Below are 16,649 nucleotides of genomic sequence, written 5' to 3' on the forward strand. Positions count from 1 at the left end.
GGAGGGGGAACCCCAAAGGCAGGCTGTAATCAGCAGCTGGGCTCAACAGGTTTTAAAACACCGCTTTATTGAGGTATAATTGACATACACTAAACTGCATGTGTTTAAAGTGGACAATCTGGTGTATTTTCACATTGTATACACCCATGAAATCATCACCACAACCATGATGAACACAGGTTTGCCACCCCAAAAGTTGCTTTGTGCCCCTTGGTCATGCCTCCTCTCTCCCCCACCATCCCAGGCACCCACTTACCTGCTTTTGATTACGATAGCTTGCACTTCCTAGAATTTGATAAAAGTGGGACACAGTGGAAGGAGGAGGGGTTTTGAAGGAAATGGAGCCCCTGTAGTTGCTCCGTGGATTGTGTATTCCTTTTTTTTTTTTTTTAATGTGGCTTATTTCACTCAGCATGATTATTTTGAAATTCATCCATGTTGTTATTCATATCAACACTTCACTGCTCTTTACTGCTGAGTAGTATTCCATTGTATAGATATACCATAATTTATTATCCATTCACACAGCAGGTATTTTTTTCCCCTTTATCCTTTCATTTCTACATATGAATATCCCCCTAAACAATGTGTAATGTCACCTTTCAGAACCAGCAGGTGTTCTTTTAAACCAAGAGTCAGCTGTGTCTGAGGCTGGCCTGGCTCAGTGGGCATCTTTTCCAGTCAGGGCACCTGTAGCCAGTGTCACTCTCTGCACTTCGCCCCAGCTGTCCACTTCCTTGGAATGACCTCCCCTCCTCTGCATGTCCAGAGGCCACTCAGCTTCTCCCAGGTAGGCTTCCTGGACTGTCTGGGTCTCCCCTGAGCAATGCCAGCCCTCACAGCTGGACAGCTTGCACCATTCAGCGGTCTCGGTCTTGTCTCCTTGCTGAGAGCAGGGCGAGCTCCTTCTCATGCCATCCCCACTAGGGGACCCGCATGTGGGAAGCTACTCCAGGGAGGCCCCGGGCTGAGGAGACCGGTGTCTGGGGCCCTCCGGGGAAAGAGGGAGCGAGAATGCAAAGAGATGCAATCACGGCCTGCCCAGAGGTCTGGGCTCCCTGGCTTCCAGGGTTCCTCTGTCCCCTTCCCCTCCCTCCCTGTCTTCTGTGTCCTTCCTGGAAGCCCCTCCTCCCAGAGATGCAATCACGGCCTGCCCAGAGGTCTGGGCTCCCTGGCTTCCAGGGTTCCTCTGTCCCTTTCCCCTCCCTCCCTGTCTTCTGTGTCCTTCCTGGAAGCCCCTCCTCCCACTTTAGGGAGTGGAAGGATCTGACCCAGCTCCCTGCATTACTAAATTCCTGCCTCAGAGGGACCAAAGTTTGAAACACCCCAGCAGGCCTCTGTCACATTTTCTGGCCTTCTACTCCCCTACTCCTTCTCCATCCTTCACGGCTCTCTTTCCTCAAGATGCCAGGGTGGCAGGGCTCTGTTTCCTGATGGCTGGACATAGATGTTGGGGACAAAGTGAACACCTCTCTGAGCCCCCAGCCCCTGAGGCTGTGTGTTAATGCTGCCAGTTCTGCTGCCACTTGTCTTGGAGCCACTGGGTAGAAGTCGCCCATAGTGCCAGAGAGGGGGAGTGGCTTCCCCATGGTCACACAGCCTGGTAATGACAGATACAAGCCACTCAACACCTAGCCCAGTGCTTTTTTCCTCTACCTGTCCTGCCCCCTGGATGCCAACTGCACATGTTTGTAAACTGTCTTCTCCTCAACCAAGCCCCGTCCTGTACTGCATTTCATCTTTGAATGTGGTAGACCTATCTGTAGAAGAAAGCTCCGTGCCTCCCCGGCTGGAGGTTCTTGAGGCAGATCCTGGGTGAAGTGGAGCCCGCCTGTGTCCACCATGCTGCAGGCAAAGGCCATGCCCAGTGGGGAGGGAGCCTGCGGTGGTGGGAGGTGGCCTGTGGCCTGTGGGAGGGACGTGATGGACATGGCCCTCGGACTGATGCTGTAGAGGCCGTCCCACCCACCTTCCTGGCCTTCAGGGGCAGCCTCCGGCCAGGTGTCCACTGCAGCCCAACCTCGTCAGCCCAGCTCCAATGCCTCCCCTGCCTCCAGGAGGCCTTCCTGGGAGGTGACCTGCTGGCTGGTCTTTCTGGTGCCTAGTGTGCCATTTTGTCTTGTGATTTCTGCCCATGTCTATCTCCCTCTGTAGACTGTTGGCTTCCTGAGGCCAGGATCCATGTATGTTTCACGTCATATCTCCAGTGCCTAGGACAGGACTTGGTGTTCAGCAGATACCTGATGAATATTTGTTGAATAAAGTAAATCAATAGATAAATGACGGTGGTAGTGACAGTGAATGGTGTGGACAGTAGAGGTAAATAGTGATTTATGGCAATGGTGGATGTGGTGGTGGGAAGTGATGGTGAAGAGAGATGGATGGTAGTAGTGGATGGTGGTAGATAGTGAAGTGGGAAATAGGATGGATGGTAGCTGGAGAAGGGTGGTGGTAAAAGGAGGCAGTGGGGGTGGGGGCGATGATGGTGGAATACTGGGCTGTGGGTGGTTTCTTCCTATGCCCACCCTCTGCCCTTCCCTACGGCACCCTCATCCGGCTCTTGGACCCATCAAGTTCTCTGACGCTGTGGCCTGTTCCTTTGCAGACTCCATCGGGGGTCCCTTCCCCGTCACCTCCCACCGATGCCACCACAAGCAGAAGCACTGCCCGCCAGTGCTGCCGGGTGGGGGGCTCCCAGCCACGCCGCTGCTCTTCCACCCACACACCAAGGGCTCCCAGATCCTCATGGACCTCAGCCACAAGGCCGTCAAGAGGCAGGCCAGCTTCTGCAATGCCATCACCTTCAGTAACCGCCCGGTCCTCATCTACGAGCAAGTCAGGCTGAAGGTGGGCCTCCCTCCCCGCTCGCCCTCTCTGTGTCCCCAGGGCCTCTGAACTTTCTCCCTCGGTCACTGCCAGCTGTTACCACCCTTGCCACACCCTGCGCCTTCTCTTTTCTCTCTCTGCCACCCTTCCCTCTGCCTTACTCCTTTCTCAACCTTTCCTGTGTGGCAAAGAAAGAATGGGGGAGGCAGTGGCTGTGGGCACCGCGGGCTCCCCCAGGCTGCGGCAAGGCTCCTGGGGGAGGGAAAGCAGCTCGGACGGTGGGCAGGCTGGCAGTGGGGCACCTGCTGGGCGTCTCCTGAGGGTGGTCTGCAGGGAAGGGCGCACTCCCTTCCCCTTGGTCTGACTGACACAGGGGGAGAGGCTGGGCTGAGGCTGACCCCCTGCCACCAGATCACCAAGAAGCAGTGCTGCTGGAGCGGGGCCCTGCGGCTGGGCTTCACGAGCAAGGACCCGTCCCGCATCCACCCTGACTCGCTGCCTAAGTACGCCTGCCCTGACCTGGTGTCCCAGAGCGGTTTCTGGGCCAAGGCACTGCCTGAGGAGTTTGCCAATGAGGGCAACATCATCGCCTTCTGGGTGGACAAGAAGGGCCGCGTCTTCTACCGCATCAACGACTCAGGCGCCATGCTCTTCTTCAACGGGGTCCGCACGGCTGACCCGCTCTGGGCCCTGGTGGACGTCTACGGCCTCACACGGGGCGTCCAGCTGCTTGGTGAGTGCCCGCTGCTCTCTCCGGCCACTTAGAGGCAGGGTCCACCCCTTGGCCTCTAGGCTCTGTGGCCTGACACTGCTCGGCCCCATTAGGTATGGGAACCCCTCCCCAACTGGTAGCAGCCCCAGGGACATGGGGGCACAGGCGCAGCTTTGGGAGCCTTCCTGTGAACTGCAGAGAGCTCCCTCCCTTCAGGCCTGCAGCTTCGCCAAGTGGAGCTTGGGAGAGATCCCTGACACTGCAGCCCCTCAGGTTGTGCCTTTGAGCCAGTGCACAACCCTCACCCCCAGAAGGTAATTAATATTAATCATCATAACCAGTTTATAGAGTGCTTACTATGTGCTAGGCACTTCATTATTGCCTGTTCTTATAGCAACCATGGGAGACAGACTCCATCAGTGGGCCCATGGAGATGGAGACCTCAGTTCAGGGAAATTGAGTTGCTGGCCCCAGGAGATGTGACCCGTGAGTGGTAGAACCTATTTCAGTTCTGTGTCTCCAGCTCCAAAACAAACTCTTAGTGCCTGGGCTCTGCAGCATCCCAGGAGGCTGGGTTCCAACCCCACCCCAGTGCTTTTTGTAGGAATGTCAGGTACAAGGGATGGGAGTGGGGAGCAGAAGGCACCAGCTAAAACTCTTCTGCCTGCTCCTGGGCCCCCAGTGTAAGTTAGGCTTTTTCAGGGGAGTGAGAGGGCAGACATCCTATGGGGTGGGGAGGAGGAGCATCAGAGGCAGCCTGGAGCACTAGGGTACCAGGCTTCCTGGAGACAGCACCCATGCCAGGGCTGGCAGGGGCTGCAGAGACTCTCAGACTTCTTAGACTCACACAGTGAGTTGGTGGTTGAGGTGGGACTAGAGCCCAGGTCACCTGAGTCCCAGTCCAGGATCCTCCCCACTCCCACCTTTTTATACTTGTGCACAGGCACTCGAGTGTGTGCATGTGTATATGTAGACTCTGGGTATACAGCATCCTATTGGCAAACTGGCTTTGTCTCCAGGCACAGCCTGCATGAGCCTCAGTTTCCTCATCTGTAAAATGGGTTGGCGGGAAGATTAAATTAAAGAGGCTGTGAGGAAGTGCCCAGCACAGTGCTGAGCATCAAATACGTGCTCGATCAATGCTTGTTCCTTCCACCTCCCATCCCCACCCCACCTCCCCGCAGAGAAGAATGCATGAAGGAGGTCAACAAGCCTTTTTTTTTCCCTTTCTGACTTCAGAGCCTAGAAACAGTGAAGCTCTTCTTTTCCAAACACCTTTATTTGAGTAAAAAGACAGTGAAAGTTAAAACAAAGAAATGAGTAATTGTCAGAAGGCTTTCTGTTTGTTGAGTTCCAGCCATCAGGAGGCTGTTTTTATTAACTAATAATTTGGGAACTTTCTGTTTTTCAACTCAATAAAAAGTGTTTCTACATTCACACTGACATTTAAGAGCCTGAAGCCGGGCCTTTCTGGGTCTCAGCAACTGAAGAAGGGCGCCCAGGCTGACCGAGGATCACCTGCTTTCCAGTCCCACTGTGAAGTGGGTGCACCTGCAGGGCCTCGGCCTGCTGGAGGCAGAAAGGGCCGTGGTTACACACCTGAGCCATAGAGACAGACCTAGGGGGGATCCTGGCTTCATCCTGGATGGGGTGTGGGACCTCAGCTTCCCCATCTGTAAAATGGGGGTAATAATAAATGCTCTCAGGATTCTTTTGAAGGCTCAGAAGCTGACTTATGAGGAGCAGCTGATGCACAGAAGGTAGTCAGTGAGTGTTGGTTATCTCCACCCATCCTGGACAGGGCAATGCTTAACCCAGGGTGCCAGTGACTGCCTTGGTGCTGCTCTGCTATCCTCAGGGCCCCACATGTCAAGGCGTTGGGGTCCCAAAGCTAGATTCTGAGCTCCAGCCAGGCCACGTCTCTCTGAGACTCAGTCTTCTCATCTGTGAAATGGTCATAAATCCTCTGACTTGGCCTAGGGCTCGATCACATGGAGGTGGAAGACAGAGTATGTCTCTGCTCTGAAGAAAATTGCAGTCTTGGTGGGGGTTGGCAGGTGGAGATGGGACAACATTCTTGCTTTTCACTAAGCAAAGAATGCCCTTCCTCACAGTCCTCTCTTTGATTTCAAAGCCTAGCTCAAAAGCCATCTCCTCCCTGAAGCCTTCCCAGGTAGAATTCTCTTCTCCATGTTTGTGCCCCAGCACATGGTGCCTATGCTTCTCTCGGTACTGAGGCATAGGCTGAGCCTTGATCTGTTGTATGTCTATTTCCCCACAAGACGGGGAGGACTTTGAGGGAGGAATCCTTGTTTTACCCAGCTGGGCTCTTCTCCAGAGTGGAACCTTGTGCCTGGCCTGCAAAAGACACTGAATAATATTTGCAGGATGGATGGGGGAGAGTGGTGGGTTGGATGGAGGGAAGGCGGATGACTTGTTAGTTGAAGAGAAGGGATGTTGGGTGGGTGGGGTCTGATGTATACCCAGCCCTGCCCACAGGCAGCCCCAGGCTGACAGCCCACTGGGAAGTTAGGAAGACAAAGCAAACACTCCAGACACAATCAGGGCATAACCCTAGACAAGACAGTAAATCGCTGAACGCTGTGGTCATAGGATCGCTTCCATCTGCCAAGATGGTTTCCATCCAGTTATCTCACTTAACCCCTAGCAGCAGGCCCCAGAGGGAGTGGTTTTTATCCCCATTTGGCAGGGAGAAAACTGAGGCCCGTGGAAGGCCTGGCTTGCCCACGTAAGGATGTTGCAGAGCTGGGACTTGAAGTGGTGTTCTGATGCCAAAAGCAATGCCTTTCCCATTACCCTCCAGCAGGTTTGAACATAAAAGGAGGCCGAAAGTCAGAGGAAGCTGAGGTCAGTGAGGGCAGATGGAGTTCAGGAAGGCTTCTTGGAGGAGGAGGCATGGCTGGGCCTACAGGTTCTAGGAGGGTCAGGACAGGGAGGAATGAAAGGGGATGTGCCAGGTGACATGGGGTTTCCAACCCTCAGGGGCCCAAGAGGGGCCTGGAGAATAATCTGAAGGGCCCCACCCTGGGGCCGGAGCCCAGGCAGCCTGACCTGGCGTGGCCCCTCCCCGTCTGTGACTATAAATGGGTCTGCTCGTGGTATTTCCAGTTGCATTTGGATTTCCTAGCAGGCTCCTCTCTGCACACCCAATAAGGCTGAGGCCCCAGCTGATTCTTGTCCCAGCCATAAATCACCATAATCCCTGGGCATTTTGGAACACTGACTATGGCCCCTAAATTCAATTAACAGATTAAAATATCTTTTCTTTTTGTTCTTCCTAAATTAATAGCCATAAATCACCATAATCCCTGGGCATTTTGGAACACTGACTATGGCCCCTAAATTCAATGAACAGATTAAAATATCTTTTCTTTTTGTTCTTCCTAAATTAATTTTTTTTTCTTTTTGGTTAAAAAAAGAAAAAAGAGCGAGCGAGCGATCTATCCAAGAGATCTTCTGAGGTGTGCCTGCTGTCTGTGATACTCCCGGCTGCCCTATACAGTTTCAGGGTCAATGTCCTTCCTCTTGCCTCTCTTCCCACATCCCGCCTCTCCCTCTCTCCCTTGCCTGCCGCTTCACTGCATCTGTATTTTTCTCCCTCCACCCAGACCTTTCTGGTTCATCTTGCTTTCCCTGGTCTCCCTTTCCAGCTGCTACCTCTCCTATAAAGAAAGTCACTCTCTGTCTTGGCAGCTTTGAGGATGGGCCAGTCCTTCCTGGGGTGATTGTCCCCCAAACCAGTGTCTGATCTTTAGAGATTTCCTGCCAGGCTTGGCCCCATCTCCTCCTGCCTCTGTCTAGAACCTGTGGCCAAAGCCCTCCAAACCTCACCTGGCCTGCATCTGTTCCTCAGCCCAGAGGCTCTTGGGGGACCTGGCACATAGTAGATGCACAAGTTAGGCCATGGAGGGGTGGGCTGTGTCCCTGGACAGAGTGGAGGCAGAGGCTGTGACTCCCATCCCTGCCCTCCCTGCCCTGACCATAACCCAGGCCCACCCTGGTGCCCACGCATGGCCCAGCAAGCCCATTTCAGGCCTTCCAGGCTTCCTCTTGTTATGCTAGAGTTCAGCAGATCACCCTCTTTCCTCGGGGCACCCTGGCCCAAGCCTTAGCTGGTATCTCCAAGAATAACAGCTTCCTACCTCCAGGAAGAAGGACCCGTGAGCAACTAAATAAACACAAGTTTTATGGGGTGATTAATACTTGGAGAGAGACGCTCCAATCTCAGTTTTTCAAGGTCTCTTTGCTCCTCTCAGAAATGTTGACTCAGAAGAGCAGCTGTGGGTCCGGGCAGAAGGCGGGTGAGCTGTGACTCCACTTACAGGGTGCTCCTCAGCATCCCTCTGTGCCCACTACAGCCCAGGCACTATGCATGGGAAGGGGGAAGACAGAAGAATGAAAACCCAGCCCCTCTCCTAGAAGAGAGTTTACACTGGGGGACGCATTATAGAACTGCTGTGAGTGGCCTACATCCAATTCTGCAACTGTGGGGGGTGCAGCTGGGGAGCAATCCAAGAGTTCTTCCTGTAGGAGATGAGTTTCAAGTCAGGAATGAAGGGAGGTGAAAAGAATGGATTGACTGAGGAGCAGCAATGTAGGCCACGCAGGAGAGGTGTGCGTAGGCACAGAGGTGGGGCATTAGCAGTCAGTAGGGGAGCAGATCTTTGAGGGGAAGAGGTGAAATAGAAAGTTAGTGGGTGGCTTGTGGAGGTGAGGGGTGTGCACAGGTGTGGGTATATGTGTGCATCACAGAGGACAGAGCCATGATAATAGAAGATTTCTAGCAGCTTCTGTGCTGTCAAATTGTGATTGACAGTGACGTGCAAGGTCCAGAGAGTGTGGGAGGGGGGCTGCCCCGATTCTACCGGCCAGGCTGGAGTTCAGATCTCCCAGGCTGATCTGGGCATAAGGTCAGTGCGAGCGGACCTATGGGCACATCAGATGGTAGTGACTGAGCCCAGGAGGGGTTAGAAGGGCATTAGGTGGGGGCTCCCAAGGAATCATAGCATTCTGCTTCATTCCCTTCTGCACAAGTTCCCAGGTCTTGGTAAGAGACCCCACCTGCCTACTGAGGAGAGAGATGTATGGAGACTCAGGGTAGCCTTCTGAGGGCTAGGCTGTTGCTGGGCAGGTTGTCTGGGGTGGCGGGCCAGTGTTGCTGTCCTGCCATGAGAGGCCTGGCCCCCCTGGAGATAAGACTCTAGGTCAGATCCCCTGTCTTGGGTGTGCCTCACCTTGGCAGCAGTGAGAGTGGGAGTGATCCCCAGCTGAGGACCACACTGCCATCTGAGGCTTCCGCTTCCCAGGCTAAACCAATATTTACCCTCTGCTGTGGTTGCCAGGGGCCAAGAGGCAAATATTAGTTTAAGGAGCACGAGCCAGCTCTTGGGATGACGGAAGAGTTGAGGATGCTGATCATGATTTCTTCCTCTTTGACAATTGTTACTTCTTTTTGATTTAAAAAAAAAAATCTTGCTGTTCCTTCTACTTCAGAGATACTTTCAAGCATTTCCTTTCTGCTCACCCCAAATTCTGCCAATTATATCAGGGCCTCACACCTAATGTTCCCCTCCACCAGGAACCCTTCCCTGATCTCACCTGTTCAAAACGACCCTTCTTCCTTCTGGTCATCTGAAGCATATGGAGATCTAAGTGGTATAAACAATTTTGCATCATGTATGAGGGTGCTTCAAAAAGTTCATGGAAAAATATAATTAAAAGATAATATGAATCTTTCTGTGAGCTCTTTGAAGTGCCCTTGTATTGTGTTGTCCTGATTTTTAAGAAGACAGCAGAAATCCTTTTTTTTTTTTAAAGACAACTGGTAAGGGGATCTTAACCCTTGACTTGGTGTTGTCAGCACCACGCTCTCCCAAGTGAGCCAACCAGCTATCCCTATATGGGATCCGAACCCGTGGCTTTGGTGTTATCAGCACCACACTCTCCCAAGTGAACCACAGGCCAGCCCCTCATAAATCCTCTTTGTATATAAAGAAAGTTGTTAGTGTACTCATTTTGCAGACAAGGAAACAGAGGCTCAGAGAGGTCTGATAACTTTCCCAAGGTCACACAGCTGGTAGTTGGTGGAGCTGGGATTTGAATCCATAATCCTGGGTTACATTGCCTCCCAGCTTCTCTTGATGTGAGTCCATCTGATCTCCCTAAGTCTGGATACCCCCCAAGGGTGGGGGATGTGGCCCTCCTGTGTCTTCCAGGACAGAGCTTATGACGGCTCAAGGCCCTCATACTGGACACAGATAGGTCACCAGGGCCCCAGCAGTGCTGGTGCAAGGAAGGGGGGCAGTGGGGTGCCCAGGATGACTTATTTGGTGAAGGGGGAGGGGTCGGTGTGCCTTGTTGTTCCTTGAAGGCTCCTGAGGGCTTTGTCTGGTTCCTTCGTTCAGGGTATATTCTAGTTTTCTACCTGAATGCATAAGCTAAACCATGTATAATTGCCAGTACTGGAATGTTTCTAACTTATAGAAATGGCAATTTCATGTTCCCACCTAGTATCTCTGGCCCAAGATATAGTTCTGGGGACTGGGAAGAGACCTGCGCGGCTCAGGGTGGGGCATGTGTGTAGAGAGGAGCTGGGGCCATGAAGTACTGGAGACCTCATTTCAGAAGCAGGAGACTGATTGAATCAAGCCTTGACTTGGCCACTCACTAGCTCTGGGCATTTTCTAAGCCTCTCTGTGTCTCAGCCTCCTCATCTATTATTTGGGCATAATTATCCATGCCCCACTTATTACAGATATCTGTGAGGCTCACAGATATGTGTGTTTACACAAATGGGAAGGGCTATTGTCATTAGATTAAAAAGGAATACCTAAGCTAACCCTCCATCCCCGACTCCCACCACCGAAGAGACAAACCTCCAAGCCAGTCCTCCAAATAAAAGTGGGAGCCTTAAAACCGAGTCCCTGTATCGGGATGAAATCTAAATTGTTTTTTGGATCAAGATCTATGGTTCTCCAGTTGGGTTCCTTGGAACACTGGGGTTCCACAGAGGCATCCCTGAGGCAGTGAGAAGTGCAGAGGGGGGTGAGGGGGGCAGGGCTCTGCACCCGCCTCCTAGACTTCAACTGGAGCTTTTGGTTTTGTTGAACAAAAGGATTCCACTGCTTAGGAAAAAAAGTTTGAGAACCACTCGACCAGATAGATGATTCTGAGAATCTATAAGATCCTGTGGCTTGAAGATTCTATAAATCTAGGAGTCTGTGACTGTGAGTGATTCTGGAACATTCTGCCCTTCCTGCCATGAGCCTCAGAAAGCATGTTTGTTTCTCTTAGCTTTCCCATGGTTGGGCTTAAAAGGTGAGAGTGGAGGTGGGTGTGGGATTCAGGGTGCTGTCCAGAGGGGTGGAGAACCCCCTCACCTGTCCTAGCCGTGTGCCCGCCCTCCCCTGCCCTGTGCCAGATGCGAACCAGAAGGAGGATGTTTATGGAGACAGTAGATGGGCTGGCAGCGCCTTCCAAACAGGGGCCAGCAGACATTCGCCAGCTGGCTGGGCAGCTGCAGGGTGACCCGTGGTTAAAGATTATCCAGCGCTCTGGACGTAAGAATCTAAACAAATGAGACTCTCGGTCTAAGGGCAGGCCCTGCTTTAAAGGAGGCCCTCACTGCCGTTGAGGTCCCCCAGCCAGTGCCCAGGCTTGGCCTTGGTTACCCTGCACCGGCTGGCACATGTGGCAAGACTGGGTGGCTTTCTGGGCGAGAGCCCTGGGGCCCCACCCAGCCTGGCCCTTCTCCCCTCTCCTCTGCTCTCTCCTTGCTGACCTTGCCCAGACCGTTCTCCTGGCCTTTGCTACGTGTTCCCACCCCACGTGCCTCTTGCCTCTGTCTGTCCTTCAGCCCGGGTCAAATCCTGTTTCTTCCAAGATGCCTTCCCCACCCCGCTCTGAAACAGGAAGGAGACCTCAGCTTCAGATGGAGATCTGTATCCTAAAGGGGATATTTATCCTGAAGAAGAGAAGGCTCCCAGGAGGCCCCAGGAGTGAATCCATACAACAAGAGTTTTTCTATCAGTCACAGTTATTCAAAGATAAGGGACAGGTAGCTTTGGTAGGCAGTGACCTTCCTGTCCCCAGGGTCATTCTAGCCAAGGCTGAGTGAGAACTTGGCAGGGATAAATGGATTTCCTGGTTCCTGGGTTCCTTAGTCTCTCTAAGGTCCTGTCTAATCTGAGATGCTAAATTTCTTGTAGTTAGATTGTATTTAAATATTTTCATGCCTCTAAACCTTGACTTTTCCACTGACTACTGGCTCCCCAGAGCCCAGGGCACAGGTCCCGGCTTCTCCCTCTCCCTATACCCCCTTCCCAGGGCTGAGCACACAGATCAGTGAGTAGGTGCCCAGAGCGCCACCCTGAGGGGAGGAGACACCTGGCCCAGGCCTCCCTGCCCTTGCAGGGCCTGGTTATTTATGCTGTGGCCCAGGGTGTCTGAGCTGCGACTAACAAGTTCCTTCCTGAAAGGGGACATGCGAGGGGAGCAAGCTTAGCACCTTCTCCCTGGGCTTTGGAGCCATGTGCCGCCCCTCGTCCATCATAAGCACTCCAAAGTGTGCAGCTGTGTGTCTCTGGCACCGATGACATAACTCGTTGCTTCCACTAGGGGGTCACCCCACTGCTTGGGGTTACAGCTTGTCCATCTGCCAAAGTGTGCAGCTGTGTGTCTCTGGCACCGATGACATAACTCGTTGCTTCCACTAGGGGGCCACCCCACTGCTTGGGGTTACAGCTTGTCCATCTGATTTTTCTTTTTTTTCCTTTTTGTCTTTTTTCGTGACCGGCAACGGATCGCAACCCTCGGTGTTGCGCCCGCACCTCGCTCAGCCAGTGAGCAGCCGGTCTGTATGTGGGATCCAAACCCTCGGCGGGAGCGCCGCTGCGCTCCCAAGCGGCGCACTGTAGCAGTGCGCCACCAGCCTGGCCCTCCATCTGATTTTTCTAAGCCATACCCAGGGTGCAGTCTTGGGCTTAGGTTGGTCCCAGGGTGTTCTCCTATGTGAAGGGCCTGGACACTGCCCTGACCTCCAACTTGATGCTGGCTCACTCCTCTGTGACCTTTGTCGAACCTTCTGTAGAGGGTGCTCTGACCAGCTTCTCCATCTCGAGTTTCATCTATTTCAGGGCCTTGCTGCAGCTGGGCCCGCTGATGGGATGGTTATTTTGGAGCTTGCTGTCTGCCTGCAGCTGCTCCTGACCCCGAGGGGTGGAGGGGAAGGGAGAGAGAAGACATATTTGGCCTGGGCACCGACCTCAGGGATCTGTTCTGTTTTTAGCTGCTTCCCAGCAGCTCCTGTGCCTCCCTTCCCAACTCCAGCAATATTCCAAGCAAGGCCAAAGGGGCCATTTTCCTATCCCCTTCTCCTCTCTCTCCATCCTCCATGTAATTTCCTTCTCTTCTTCCTTCTCTTCTCTTTCCTGTAATTTACTTTTTAGCTGCTTCTTCCTGGTCTTTAGTCAGTGATTTCATTCAATGAATATTTCCTGGGTGTCCATCATGACTGATGTGAAGTCCTGTATTAAGGTTCAGAAAGTTGATGGTTAGGTGGACCTGACTTTGGTTAACAAACTCGCCCTGAGCAAATTCTAATATCTGAAGTTATCAGGTACTTTCTAGGTTCCGGGGGCTTCCCACTCTACCTCTGATCCTTGCAACAGCATCACAAGGCAGGTACTGTTACCCCTGTTCTCTAGGTGAGCCATTTGAGCCTGGGAAGAAGGTTGCTTGTCCAAAGGCCACCAGCCAAGTGCTGGATCGGATGTTTAAACCCAGGCCTGGGGCTGGCCAGTTAGCTCAATTGGTTAGAGCGTGGTGCTGATAACACCAAGGTGCAAGGTTCAGTCCCTGTACTGGCCAGCTGCCAACAAAACAACAAAAACAACCCAGGCCTGGATCACCTCAAAGCCCATACACATCCTTTTGAACCACATGGCATATAAACGATAATGACAATGGCTCATATTAACCTGATTGTTATGTGCCAGGTACTCTACCAGGTGCCCAATGGACCTTATTCCATTTCATCTTCACAGCATCCTATCTAGGGGGACTTCAAAATACAGATTTTATATAAGTCGGTAGGTGCTGATTTCACTGCTGAAGACTACTTGTCCAAGGTCATACAGCCTTGTCATACAGGAAATGGCAGAGCCAGGATTTGAACACAGGCTGATGACTTCAAATTCGTTGCATTTAACTCTGCTTCTATTCTGCCTACTAGTGTATGGATTTTGGTTACTTAAAAAACCCAGAGTACTCTTAGATTGCATTATCAGAAGTATAGTGTACATATCAAGTGAGGTGATGGCCACACTGTGCCTTGAGCTGGTCGAGGCACATCTGTAGTACTGAGTCTGTGCTGTTCATTGTCTAAGAGGTGGGAAGCTGTGTGGGGGCTCTTCAGTATTCCCTGAGGAGCGGTCTTCAGTGTGATAGGCAGCCCAGGAAGTAGTGGGTTAGATATAGGAGGTGGATTTCAGTTTGAGAGAAGGAAGCACCTTCTTAAAGACAGATTAGCTAAACAATGGAACAGGTTGCAGGGGAGTTAGTGAGCACCTGGTAATGGGCTTAGTCAAATAGAAGCGGACTCCTGAGGGGCAGAGAGATCAGGATAACTTACACCCAGCCCCATTCAAAAATCTGTTCTGAGGGTCTGCCCAGCTCCACGGGCTCTGGGCTGATTGTCCTGAGGGGGTGGGGTGGGGAGTGTGGGGGTCCATATGCATATGGGCCCCATGACAGCCTTGTTCCTGTAGGCTCTGGCTCCGCACCTCTGAGTGACTTGATTTCTCTTCTCCCTGCTGTTTCTGTCCCTTCCTCTCTCTATCTCTAGCCCTCTGGAGTCCCTAAGGACCACTGCCAGGAATCTCTGAGGGGTGGGGGAACAGGGACTGTCCCCACAGTCCAGGCCAGCTACAGGCCTTCCCCAACTCTCCACCACTGTCTTCTACACCTCCCCCTCCTGTGCACGCCCTCCCCGCCTCTGCCTCTCTGCAGCCCCCAGCCTCTCTGCACCATTGCTGTCACAGAGTCAATTCCCTGGAATAATCACATTTTCCGGTCGGCTCCCTCCTCCTCGCCAACTCAGTGCTGGGAAACCCCAACCAGCAAGGCCCCAAGAGGCTTCTCCAGAGCAGCAGGAGACTTGGGGGAGGGCACAGCACCCAAACCTTGTTGGGGCCCAGACAACACAGTTCCTGGAAGGGGCAGGGAGGGGCGAGAACAAAACCAGGGAGGTTTTAGAGACTGGCTTTAAATTCAGCTGGAGCTGAATTCTGGCCTCTGCTGTCCCTGCCAGGCCATTCCCCCGAGCATCCCAGCCATCCTTACCCAGCTCCTAAAGAGAAAGCACAGATTCTCCCTTGGAGAGGCTTAGAGAGAAGGCTCCCAGAAGGGATTGGTCCATGGTGTGGCTCACAGTGGCACCAGCCAAATTTGGGGACATTGACTCCCAGAGAAGGGGTTTAACAAATAAGGAGGGCCCGGAAATGAAGAATGGTGTATTGTGAGTTGAATAGATCTTGCTTCAATCCTGGATCTACCACGTGGTGGCTGTCACATAACCTCTCTGTGCTTTATCTGTAAAATGGGAACACTTCCATGGGCTGCTTTAAGGATGAAACATCCGAGTAATTCCTGGCACATGGAGATTACTTTTATTATAAGTTACAGGACTTCATAAAGCAGGACATAACAGCCATTAAAATATGGTGTTGAAAACAGTTATTGGCATGGGGAGGTTCTTAGGATATAGAAGTGAAAAGTGAGTTGTGAGAAAGGAAATCTGCACAGAAGGTTCTTAGCCTGGAGTCCCTGGCCATGGATGGCTTCATGCAGTTCACAGATGGTCTGAAATTATCCACAGAACTCAGTGAGAATGTACATTTTTCTGGAGAGATAGGTCAAAGTTATCATTACATTTTCAAAGTGATTTACTCCCCACAAAAGGTTAAAAACTACTGGTATTTATATAGCATGACTCAACTTAAAAAAGTAACCAGAAATACATTTTACAAGGCTAAAAGGTCATACATCCAAATATTAAAAGTGCTTTTCTCTGGGTGGTGGGCTGACAGGCGATTATTTTTTATTTTGCTGAACTGTATTTTCCACAAAATACAAGTACAGTTTGTATCGCTTGTATGATTAAAAAGAGAAAGGGTTTGATTTCCACATACATCCAAATATTAAAAGTGCTTTTCTCTGGGTGGTGGGCTGACAGGCGATTATTTTTTGTTTTTGCTGAACTGTATTTTCCACAAAATACAAGTACAGTTTGTATCGCTTGTATGATTAAAAAGAGAAAGGGTTTGATTTCCCGTTAAGTCATTTTCAAAAGGAAGTCTCGGGTAAATTTACTTAACTTCTGTCAGCCTCAATGTCCTTATGTGCCAATGGTAACCTCAAGACAATTTAAGCAAAGGAGTGTTGGGGGGGGGGTTCCCTGCTGGCCTCCCAGAGTGTTAGGATGTCATCAGTGCATTGGACAAATATTTACTCTTTGCCTACTAAGCGCTCAGCGCTGTTTTAGGTGCTGGGGATAAAGAGGTAATGGCCCCAGGGTTAAAAATACACACTTACTGTAGAAATAAGGAAAACACATATGTACAAAGAAAGCACTCATGAGCTCCCAAGCATTTAGAAGCCATTATATAGTTTAGACTTAGATGTCCTTCCAGCCTTATTACTTTGGTTAAACACTTAGATGTCCTGCCCAACCCTGTTTGCTGACTTTGCTCGTTAATTTATGACATAAGCATTTTCTATGCCGTTAAGCATTCGGCAAGTGTATTGATGGTTCATACTTTAGACATCGGTGAGGGGTGGCATGCAGGGGACCGGCCCCCTCCCCTCCTGCCGCCGGGAGGCCTGGTGGTGACGGTCGCCTGTCTGTCTCGCCCCTCCCGCCGCAGACAGCGAGCTGGTGTTCCCGGACTGCCTGCGGCCGCGCTCCTTCACCGCCCTGCGGCGGCCGTCGCTGCGGCGCGAGGCGGACGAGGCGCGCCTCTCAGTGAGCCTGTGCGACCTCAACGTGCCGGCGCCCGAGGGGGACGAGGGCGGGCCGGCCGCCGGCTGCCCG

At 52.0% G+C, this 16,649-nt stretch overlaps 1 protein-coding gene across 1 annotated transcript in view; it reads left to right on the top strand.

Moving 5' to 3' along the window:
- Window positions 1-16,649, top strand: part of NEURL1 (neuralized E3 ubiquitin protein ligase 1) — a 77,707-nt gene that overhangs the window by 51,605 nt on the left and 9,453 nt on the right. The window contains exons 2-4 of the mRNA XM_008578131.1: window positions 2,606-2,847; window positions 3,238-3,559; window positions 16,483-16,630. Coding sequence (XP_008576353.1) covers window positions 2,606-2,847; window positions 3,238-3,559; window positions 16,483-16,630 — 712 coding nt within the window. The remainder of the gene's footprint in view (window positions 1-2,605; window positions 2,848-3,237; window positions 3,560-16,482; window positions 16,631-16,649) is intronic.

This window comes from Galeopterus variegatus, unplaced genomic scaffold (assembly GCF_000696425.1).
Source record: "Galeopterus variegatus unplaced genomic scaffold, G_variegatus-3.0.2 Scaffold1634, whole genome shotgun sequence".
Classification (NCBI taxonomy): Eukaryota; Metazoa; Chordata; class Mammalia; order Dermoptera; family Cynocephalidae; genus Galeopterus; species Galeopterus variegatus.